This window comes from Rhizophagus irregularis, chromosome 9 (genome assembly GCF_026210795.1).
Source record: "Rhizophagus irregularis chromosome 9, complete sequence".
Taxonomy (NCBI): Eukaryota; Fungi; Glomeromycota; class Glomeromycetes; order Glomerales; family Glomeraceae; genus Rhizophagus; species Rhizophagus irregularis.
In genome coordinates, this window is record NC_089437.1 from 1144583 (window position 1) to 1155300 (window position 10718).

At 27.8% G+C, this 10718-nt stretch overlaps 4 protein-coding genes across 4 annotated transcripts; 3 read left to right on the top strand and 1 right to left on the bottom strand.

The window, feature by feature from the left end:
• The first annotated feature begins 18 nt into the window (after positions 1 to 18).
• OCT59_029282 (uncharacterized protein) lies at positions 19 to 1627 on the top strand. Its single transcript, XM_025319565.2, has one exon. It carries the CDS (start codon positions 155 to 157, stop codon positions 1109 to 1111), a length of 957 nt encoding a protein of 318 aa, XP_025173518.1. The 5' UTR covers positions 19 to 154; the 3' UTR covers positions 1112 to 1627.
• Positions 1628 to 2624: 997 nt separating this feature from the next.
• On the top strand, positions 2625 to 7742 carry OCT59_029283 (uncharacterized protein). The gene is made up of 27 exons (XM_025319566.2): positions 2625 to 2844; positions 2917 to 2976; positions 3066 to 3203; positions 3289 to 3419; positions 3499 to 3584; positions 3660 to 3796; positions 3877 to 4037; positions 4110 to 4205; positions 4284 to 4369; positions 4445 to 4480; positions 4554 to 4737; positions 4801 to 4928; positions 4989 to 5079; positions 5165 to 5224; positions 5297 to 5395; positions 5472 to 5515; positions 5600 to 5689; positions 5755 to 5824; positions 5895 to 5946; positions 6017 to 6104; positions 6190 to 6321; positions 6399 to 6504; positions 6590 to 6695; positions 6771 to 6979; positions 7063 to 7200; positions 7272 to 7351; positions 7415 to 7742. Exons 1-27 carry the CDS (start codon positions 2683 to 2685, stop codon positions 7438 to 7440), a joined length of 2796 nt encoding a protein of 931 aa, XP_025173519.1. The 5' UTR covers positions 2625 to 2682; the 3' UTR covers positions 7441 to 7742.
• A 155-nt stretch (positions 7743 to 7897) lies between these two features.
• Positions 7898 to 9467, top strand: OCT59_029284 (dolichyl-phosphate beta-glucosyltransferase). Its single transcript, XM_066142858.1, has 4 exons — positions 7898 to 8003; positions 8095 to 8484; positions 8577 to 8750; positions 8835 to 9467. The coding sequence occupies exons 2-4, from the start codon at positions 8284 to 8286 to the stop codon at positions 9201 to 9203; spliced, it is 744 nt and encodes a 247-aa protein (XP_065994603.1). The 5' UTR covers positions 7898 to 8003; positions 8095 to 8283; the 3' UTR covers positions 9204 to 9467.
• On the bottom strand, positions 9194 to 10697 carry OCT59_029285 (uncharacterized protein). The gene is made up of 3 exons (XM_025311247.2): positions 10445 to 10697; positions 10303 to 10372; positions 9194 to 10194 (listed from the first exon to the last, which is right to left on the bottom strand). The coding sequence occupies exons 1-3, from the start codon at positions 10537 to 10539 to the stop codon at positions 9478 to 9480; spliced, it is 882 nt and encodes a 293-aa protein (XP_025173521.1). The 5' UTR covers positions 10540 to 10697; the 3' UTR covers positions 9194 to 9477.
• Positions 10698 to 10718: the final 21 nt, after the last annotated feature.

The following is a 10718-nucleotide window of genomic DNA, read 5'->3' on the forward strand; positions in this document are numbered from 1 at the left end:
ATTTATTTATTTTTTTTATAGCATATAATCAATTTTAAAAATTTTATTTAACCAAAGTTTTTTCCGATCAGTTATTGAGCTATTTTGGCCAGAATCACGATTCAGTCGACTCGGAGATTTTTTATAATAATAAAAGAATTCTGTTTGTTTTACTATGGCACAAGAAAAATTAAATGGCGTGTCTGACGATTGGAAAAAACAGACAAAGCATATAAGTTTTCAAAATAGCAATAGTGCACCTAGTTTTTCTGACAATATTCTTTATATTTACAATACGGTATTTGAAGGGGAAATAAATTTGTCGCAATTTCCTAATTTAAGAAGAATCAGTTTTGCTAACAATGTCACTGTAAATAATTTGGAAAGTATTGACATTAGCGAAAACAAGGAGTTAAGCAAGATAGTGCTAAATGAAAGTGCCGCCCTATATCCTTTGAGGAATTCCAACTGTAATTTACTTATCAAAGAAAGGCAACTAAGTCAAGTTGTTGTAATGTATCATCAATTAATGTATGTAAATGGTACAAGTGTTTGGTTAGAAAAATATAAGCTTTTGGGACAACAAGAATTATTACCTTACGTTTTGATTGAAAATGGTAAAAAATTGGAGCAATTAGAAGCAGAAATAGAAAAATTAAATCAAGCCATCGCGGAAAAGGACCAACAAATAGAAAGTTTGAAAAAGGAAAATGAAGAAACTCCAACTCTCAGTCAATTTCAAGAGTTAGTTGACATAGTATTTTCGCCTAATACTGATCTTGACTTTAATAAATTGAAAAAAGAAATCAAAGGGCTTAAACTGAAGTTTTATCTTCCTCATTTTCAAAAAGAAGAAAATACCCTTAAAAAGTTAATAACCGATGCTAAAGAAAAAGCAGGCACTAACATGGGAAAGTTTTTGGATCTTCTTCTCCAAATCCAAAAGCAAATATTTGAAAGACAACAAGAGAACGATTCTTTTGCTCAAGGCCAACTAAGTGCTTATCAAATTATTTTGCAGGAGAAATTGGACTATGATGAACTGCAAAAAATTTTAACTGAACAGAAGAAGCTTTTAAAATTAGAACAACAACTACGCTTCTTGCAATCTGATGAAGAAGAAATAGAATAAACAGAATAAACAGACGATTTGTATAGTTAGAGCATTATTAGTTTTATGAAATTTTTTATGTATTATACACGTATTATACACACTAGAATTGAAATTGATGAAAGTCTAATATCTATACCTATGAAAATTGACTATACAAATTGGAAACACTTGTATATTCTTTTAGCTTATAGTTATAATATTGCCAAGCTTCACTGTGTAATATTGTTGTTTCTTGACAAATTGTAAAACATTGTAAAACATTAAACAAACAGTGTAAAATATATATTAGCTGTAAAAAAATTTTATTTACGGTACATAATGTACAAAAATAATTATGAATAATACTTCAAATTTTGAGGATTTACATCGATTAAATCTCGGTTAGTATAATGTTAGTATCCCCACCTGTCAGGATATCAAGCACACGGGAGACCGGGTCAATTCCCTCGTGATGATTTCTCTTCCCAATATTATTCCTAATATAACCGAAAAAAATAAATGCAAAATGAATTAGTAATATTATCATAAATTAATGTATTACATTTATCTGTAAAAGAATATGATCAAGAGATCAGAGAACCTTGTCTCATCAAGACATGTGTCGTTCTGACGGCAATTCCTATCGTTAACAATATTCAGTGTATTTTCGTCATTTCTCTCAAGAATATTCTCATATATCAAAAATCGGTAAATACTTAATAAATAAACTAACCTTGATTTTTGTCAAATACACAGGCCTTTTTTTGTTATAAATTTTATTTAGATACGTTTGGGGAGCAAAATCTTTCGATGGAAACTGCTAATAAAACGGAATGTATCTTCATATCTCGCGGAAGATCTTACCAACCAAAAGTGAATCTATTACAAAAGATTTTAGAGGTCAAGAGTAAGTGTGAAAGTTAGTATTATAAACAACACAAACATTAATAATTAAAGATTATATAAGAGGTCAGACATCCAAGGATTGTTTGCCATCATAAGGTATTATTATCCTTTCGGTGGAAACTGCGAATCAAACGAAATTTTATCATCATGCCTCTCTAACACTCAAGAAACTAAATATCAACTCACCAAATATTTTAAAAGAACGTACAATAACACCTATACATAATAAAAAAACCAAATATTAGAGAAGCGTATTAAAGCTAAAGAGTTTTTAATCATTTATTTATATTTGCTATTTCAGACAGGTACTGGCTAAAGTAAATCTTTCATTTTTCCTCATGGTCGATAAGATGGGGAAAGAATAATAATATCATCATTCAATGAAGTCTTCGATGATAAAGAATTGCGTAATTTACCTTATCATAAAATGTCAATCATTATTTTTAAACTTTTGTCCGATATAAAAAAAAAAGAGAGAAAAAAAAGAGAAAAAAAAAGAGAAAAAAAAGAGAAAAAAAAGAGAAAAAAAAGAGAAAAAAAATTTTTTTTATCAATCTACCGATTAGACCACATTATATATGGGTGGTTTAAAAAAGCACGTGATGTTCGTTAATAATAATGATTCACTGTTAGAAAATTGGTATACATTCAAATAATTTATAACCGTCCAAGAATATTATGTTTTGCAAAATAGCTTAGAAAATATGACTTCTATCTTAGACCAAGCGACTCAAAGTGGTTCTTTAACTCAAACAGGCGTGTTAACTTCTGAAACTCTGTTATTTAGCGACTTTTGCCGTTTCTTAGAAGTAGTTTCTAAAGAGAGTGGAGACGCGAAAAAGAAAAAGTGTGCAAAATTTATACAAGTGAGAGGAAGTTCTTTTTAAGCCTTTGAATGATTTTAATTTCTTCGATAAAGCTAATAATTTTCCGGATAGAATTATCGTAGTAAATATGGAAATGATTTTTATCCTGTTATGCGTCTATTACTTCCACATGTAATTTTTTTTCTAATAAAGATGAATATTTAATGTCTTTTATATAAATTGATATGTATGTTTAATTGAATTTGTTATCTGTGTTTTAGCTTGACAAAGAAAGAACGAATTATGGTATGAAAGAGATGGTTCTTGCCAAAACTTATATATCTGTCATGGGATTAGCCAAAGATTCTGTTTATGCTAAAAGATTAATTCATTGGAAGATGCCTGGAAGCTCGAGAAGTGTATGACTTAAATCATTTGAAATTTCAGTATCTTTGGTATTACTTTAAATAAATTAATTTTAATTATATGATGGTATGCAAATAGAAAACTGCTGGTGATTTTGCATCTGTAGCATTTGAAGTAATTTCTCCTCGATCTACAGTTGTTGGTCGTGGAACAATGCCCATTGAAGATGTAAATTATCAACTTGATGTTTTAAATGCAGCTAGCGGAAAGTATGTTATAATCTTGACTCTCGATTTTTTTTTCACGTTCATTTGAAATTAATCATAATTAAATTTTTCAAAAATGAAGACAAGAATACCAAAAAGTAATACGACATTTCTTTAACGATTATACTGCCATGGAACAAAAATGGATTATAAGGATAATTTTAAAAGGTATATCTTTAACGATGAAGGTTTTTAAGTATGTAATAAGGCGATCCTTTTTTTTAATTAATTATAAATTTTTAGAGCTCAAGATTGGAATCAGCGAAAAATCAATATTTTCATTATTTCATCCCGATGCTTCTAATCTTTTCAATGTTTGTAGCGATTTGAGAAAAGTTTGTGAAGATCTAAGTGATCCTCACACTAGACTTCAAATATCGGTACGTATAAAGATGAACTATGAACATATAAATTTATCGAAAACTCGTATTTTATTATTAATTTCTTTTTTTTTCCATAGGATATTATTCTTTATCATCCATTCAAACCTATGCTTTCTAAACCCGTTGCTGTTCAGAATGTTATTAAGACTATGGGTGGTGATTTTTGGATAGAAGAGAAAATTGACGGAGAAAGAGTACAATTACACATGAAAGATGGGAGATTTGAATATTTTTCAAGGTAGGCTACAACTTTAAATAAAAAGACAAGTAATAATCAAGATAAATTCCTCATATCAAACTATTTCTTTAGGAGAGCCACACAGTATACTTATTTATATGGTGGTAGTAAATTTGAAGGTTCATTAACGCCATATATAGCTGAATTGTTTCATCCGCGTGTTAAGAAGTAAACAATATTGATTTAAAATCATTTTTTTACCAAAACAAAAATTTCAGTTGACATCTTTTACAAATTTTTTAATAGTATTATTCTGGATGGAGAGATGGTAGTATATGATCCTTTATTAGATATCTATAAGCCATTCGGAACTCTGAAAACCGCCGGGAAAGGTATTTATAATAATATTATCTCTTTAGTTAATGTTCGAATTTCTTATGTTTAACTATTATTTTCTATATGATAAGATCACTCCAATGACCCAAATAAAGAAAGACCTTGTTGTATGCTTTTTTAGTGATATTCTGATCTTTAGGGCTTTATAATCATGCTTTAACACATAATTATATTGAACAGTCGTAGTATTTGATGTTGTCTTAATCAATGACAAGCCAGTAATTGATCAACCATTACAGAAAAGAAACGAATGGCTTAAAACGTTGGTTACTGAAAAACCAGGATACCTGAGACTCCTTAGTCACAAAGAAGGCAGCACGGCTAAGGATTTAATTGATGCGTTAGATGAAGCTGTTATGAAAAGGTAGTATAATAAACTTTATTTAAATATATAATAGTGTTAACTTTAAAAATTTTAATTAAATAGGCAAGAAGGAATTATCATTAAGAAACCATCCAGTAAATATGTCCTTAATGAAAGGATTGATGACTGGGTTAAGATAAAGCCCGAGTACTTGGATTCCCTTGGCGATAGTTTAGATTTGTTAGTTATAGGTAAGTTTATAGGTATTTCTGTAATATAAGTTATATGAGGTTATTTATAAAAATTATTAGGTGCGGATTTTGGCGCCGGAAGACGTGGAAATATGTTCGGCAGTTTTATGTGTGGCCTAAGAGATTCAACATCGTCAGATGATAACCCAAAGTTGTATTTTATTTGAAGACAACTTTTTTATTGTAATAAATGTACATGCTTATTAAAATTCGGGGTTTCAAATTTTATTTATAAGGTTTATATCATTTTGTCGATTTGGAACTGGTCAGACGATGAAAGAAGCTGAAGATATTAAGTAAGTGACATGTATGAAAATTACTTGAAGTTTGAAGAAAGTTTACCACTAAATTGATAACATTGTTCATAGAAATAATTATGAAGGTTGGCAGCGATATGACCCAAATAATCATCCAGATTGGCTTGAACTTGGTAAAGACAAGCCTCATATGATAATTCATCCGGAAAAGTAACATTTACATTTTACTTTTGTTGAGAATTTATTGATTGTGAGTTTTACTAATTTGATTTTGATCAATGTCTAGTTCATTAGTGGTACAAGTTAAAGCAGCTGAAATTGTTGCTGGAAGTAATTATTTGCGATTTACAAATTTAATGCTCGAGAATGAGATAAAATGTCACTGAATTAACTTCATTGGATATAAATTATTAGATCAGTTTGCTTCCAATTATACGCTTAGATTTCCTCGATTTGAGAAAATTCGCGAGGATAAAGATTGGGAAAGTGCAATGAATTATGAAGGTATGTTACTCAACTTAATTATTTCATTAATCGTATCTATATTAAATTTTTTAATTTATCTTAAGAAATGATGAACCTTCGCAGACAGGCATCAGGACGATTGCAGTCCAGAAAAGTTACCGAAGATGATTTAGTGTAAGTTAACAAAAATGTAAAATTATGGTTATAATTATTATTAATGAGAATCTAAATTTGATGAAATTAGTACCACCGCGCGAGCCGTTAAGAGAAAAGGAAAGACGGCAGCACCACGTAGAGTAAGGCCAGTTCAGATTTTACTTAACCTTTTTCATTATATTTGTTCATTTAATTTATTGTTTATTTTAGGTTAAGAAATACACTATGCTTGAAACCTTTACTTCCAATATAGGACCGGTAGAAGAAAAATCCATGATATTTAAAGATATGAAATTCCGTAAGAGAATTACTTTATTCAATCTTTTAAATCTTTCATGATTGTTCAAATAATAACACGTTAAAACTTTTTATATTTCGTATAGACATAATGTTGACAAAATATAAAGAATATACAAAATCAGATTTTGAGCGTATGATTAAAGAACACGGAGGTAGCTATTCTCAACATCCTGGCTCTGATTCTGAAATTCATTTAATAGCTGAAGACGCATCAAGTAACTTATTTATTTATTGCTATATATATTCAACATTAATTTTGCAGATACTTAGTGAGTTATTTATATTACTATAGACTTTAGAGTCAAAAATCTTATCAGCCAAGGTGTAAGAGATATAATTCATCCTAGATGGATTACGGAATGTATTGATGCGTTAAAGCTGATCCCCTTGAGTCCAAAGTTCGTAAAACCTTTTTTTACTTAAATTGTTAATACTGTATTTCAAATTTTGCGTTATAAAAAGACAAATTATCTTATAATGTAGATATATGGTATTTATTACTGAATCAACAAAACAAGAATTTTTGACAAGGATGGACGAATGGGGAGATAGTTATACGGATGAAGTTACTATAGAAGATTTGCAGGAGGTATACTAACAAAATTTTGCTTTTTTTAAAAAAATAAATAAATAAATAAAAGTAAATCTTTTTTGATGATTTAAGACATTTGATTTAATGCCCTTGGATGAAGAAACTATCTTTTCAAATTATCCAAAGCGTCAAAAGTTAGCTGACGAGATCGAGGAACGTTATTTTGCAGATACTGGATTACCAAATTGTTTATTTCGTCGTTGTGTAGTTTATATCGATTATCCGCCACCATTAGAAAATATAAACAAATTATGGGCTTTATATGAAGGATGTCGTGATAGGTTTGTTGATTTACCTCAATATTATTTATTATATAATTCGTGGTAGTTTGTATATTTATATTTTATTATGTAATATTAAATAGGTTGAAGCTTATTGAATTGACTCTTCGTTACCATGACGCTCAAATTGTCTCCGATTTTTCGTTAAGTAAAATTACCCATGTAATTTTTGACGAAAAAGACTTAAGTAGATTTAATGAAATAAAGGAATTTCATGAAAAGTATGATTTAATTATTATTCATTTCATTTTATTATATATTAATTCATAATTCAATAATATTAAATTTGCAGGCGTAAAATATCACCATATTATGTGCGTTCTTCATGGGTTACAGACAGCGAGAATTGTGGAGTTTTACTAGAAGAGAATGGTAATTGATAATTGATTACTTAAATGTTTAAAATATTTATTAATTCTTTCTTAATATTAACAGAATATATTCCAAAAATATCAAAATAATGGCAACTGGATTTGTTCCTCATAAGCTTGCAATTGATATTTTCAATAAGTTGCTTCAGGCCTATTTTTTAATTTGCTAATTCCGGTATAAGCTTTAATAACAAAAATTTATATATGGATTTGCATTCTGGATATAAAATTTGCAAGCCCGGATCCGTCCTGTTACAGGCTTATTCATGATTAAATTGGTAGAAGCTACATTAATTGACTGTTAATTATTTGCACTGTTACTTTCTATATATTTATTTTCGTAGCATATTATCATTATTCAATAAATTGAATTTGAATCTGTGCAATTTGTCAAATTATTGTTCCATTGACCATTTCGTAGTGTTTTTTATCAGTAAACTGATAAGATCGGCAATTATGTATATATGTATGATATATTTCACAAACAACAAAATTTAGATTCTTCCCATGCGTTAAATTTGCAAATATGATAAAAATTCTCCTTGGTTTACAAAATCTTTAAAAATGGAATTAATTAATTTAATAATGCTCGCTATTGTAGCAATTTGTGGAGTAAGTCTTAAGTATGGTTTTGCACGATTCCTAATCGTGTTGTAAGTTGTATAACTTCCAAAAAAAAAATCAAATGCAATTTTTATTATTAATTTAATCAAATCCTATTAACCTCTTAATTATCTTTTATAGTTGATAATATGTATAATATGTTTAATCGTATCATCACCGCGACCACGATCACGAACTGAAAGTGAGAAATATTACAAAAGTTCTAATACAGATAAAGCACAATTGTTGCCTAGTATACATGATGAACCACCTAAATATACTTATTCAATTATTGTACCAGCATATAATGAAATAAAGAGAATCCCAAATATGTTAGAAGAAACAGTAGAACATTTAGAAAATCGTAAAAATTCGGATAAAAATTTTTCATACGAAATTATTATAGTTGATGATGCCAGTAATGATGGTACTAGTAATTATGCTTTGGATTTTTCTAAATCTAATAAAAATGTTGAATTAAAAGTATTAACTTTGGAAAAAAATAGAAAAAAAGGAGGAGCTGTTACTCAGGTATTTTATTTATTATTATTGGGAAAGTTTTCTTTTATTAAATTAATCGATGAATTATTATAGGAATTTAATTATTCTTTATATATATTTAGGGGATATTATGTGCCAGTGGAAAGTACATTTTATTTGTTGATGCAGATGGAGCAACAAAATTTTCCGATTTAGATTGTTTAGAAAGGGAATTAAATAAAATTATATCAAAAGAAGGATATGGGGTAGCTGTTGGTTCTAGGGCACATTTAGTAAAAACTGAAGCCGTAGTTAAGGTAAACTTTTATAATCCTTTTCCTTCACACATAGATAATAATCACATTTTAACACAATTTAACTTTTTTTTTTTGTTTACGCAGAGATCATTTATTAGAAATTTTTTAATGCATTCATTCCATAAAGTATTATATATATTAGGAATAAGAACAATAAAAGATACACAATGTGGGTTTAAATTATTTACAAGAAAGGCTGCATTAAATATTTTTAATAATATGCATGTAGAAGGATGGATATTTGATATTGAAGTATTATTATTAGCAAAATATTTTAATATGCCTATTGTAGAAGTATCTGTTACTTGGCATGAAGTTGATGGTTCTAAAGTTTCACTTATAAAAGATTCTATAAAAATGGCTATCGACTTATCAATTATTAGGTTAAACTATTTTTTAGGAATTTGGAAAATTAAAGATTATAATTCTTTGGGTAAAATTAAAAATGAGTAAATGTGAAAGAACTTTTATGTTTATTTATTTTTTTTTTTTGTATGTGAATAAATGGTTTATATCTAAATCCCTTTAATATTTTTCTTTATATGATTGTTTAATATAAAAATTAAATTTATGATTTCTCGTATTAAAAAAAAAAGGCTATTGAAAAAATGACAAAAATTTATAATAATAAAATTATCTTTCACCAAAATCCTATTTACTTTCAAAGAAACTAAAATTTTCCCTTTCCACCCTTCTATTCTCCTTCTTTCACCTTTTCCCATTTAATTCACATTAATATATTAAAGTCTAAAGAAACAACATCAGTATCAACACCATTACCAAAAGATGATAAATTCCAATTCGCTTCAATTGTAGGTACCCAACTAAAATGACTATATCTTGTTTCATCTTCATGTATAAAAGATTTTAATACATTAGGACCAATAAGTGCAGTATAAACATGATTAAAATCTGCTAAATTAAAATCAAGATAAGTAGAAGCTTCATCAAAAGTTACAACTAAAAGAGTTTTAGTAGAAGTTAATAAATGTTGAATTGAAGGTATAAACTCATTTTTTAAATAATTACTAGCGTATGTTAAATTAGTATTTTCTCCATTATTATTAATATTTGGTACATAAAATATATATTGAGGAACTTGATTTTTTTTTAAATCATGTTTTAATTGTGATGAATTAACAATTTTTGATACCAATGTTAAATTATTTCTTATATTATTCATTGAAATAAATGGATTATGTTTACGAACATATAATTTATCTTCTGATACATCTGCTTTAAATCCATCACCAGGATAATTTTCTATATATGCTTTCCATGTAATTCCTTTTTCTTCTAATGATTCTGGTAATGAAGGTCCTCCTAGATCTTGTGAAAAGTCTGTTAACATCCCACTTTTTGATGCACATATCATTGCTATATAATTTGGTTGTGATGGATGCCATATTCCATGTATATGTTTTAATAATATCCCTTGCTTAGACTAAAATAAAAGGAGAAATGTCAACAATTAATCGAGAACCTAAACCTTTTTTTTGTGATAACTTTATTTATGCTGCAAACATTGAAAAAATTTGAAAATATTTCTTACAAGGTACGACAAATACGGATCCTTAATTGCGTCTTCGTAATCAGTTGATCCCAAGACATACGTTATGATACTATTTATTTTTTTAAAAAAAAGAGTTTAATAAAAAATAATACCTAACATTCAAAACGTATGAATTACGTACCGATCAAAATATACTCCAGGTACTTCAGCCACACACGTAAAATTCAATAAACTTATAATAACTAAAAAACTCAAGTATATTCGAACTATTTCCATTTCTATTAAATAGGAACTAAAGAATTTTATATAAGTAAAAGTTTATTCAGTCAAGAATGCTCGTTATGAAATAAAGTTCTTGAGAAAAAAGAATAAAATCAATTTTTTTTTACATAGTATGAAAAAAAAAATGTTTTTTTTATAAAGGAACAGCCACAAAAATATCATACAAGTTTTTC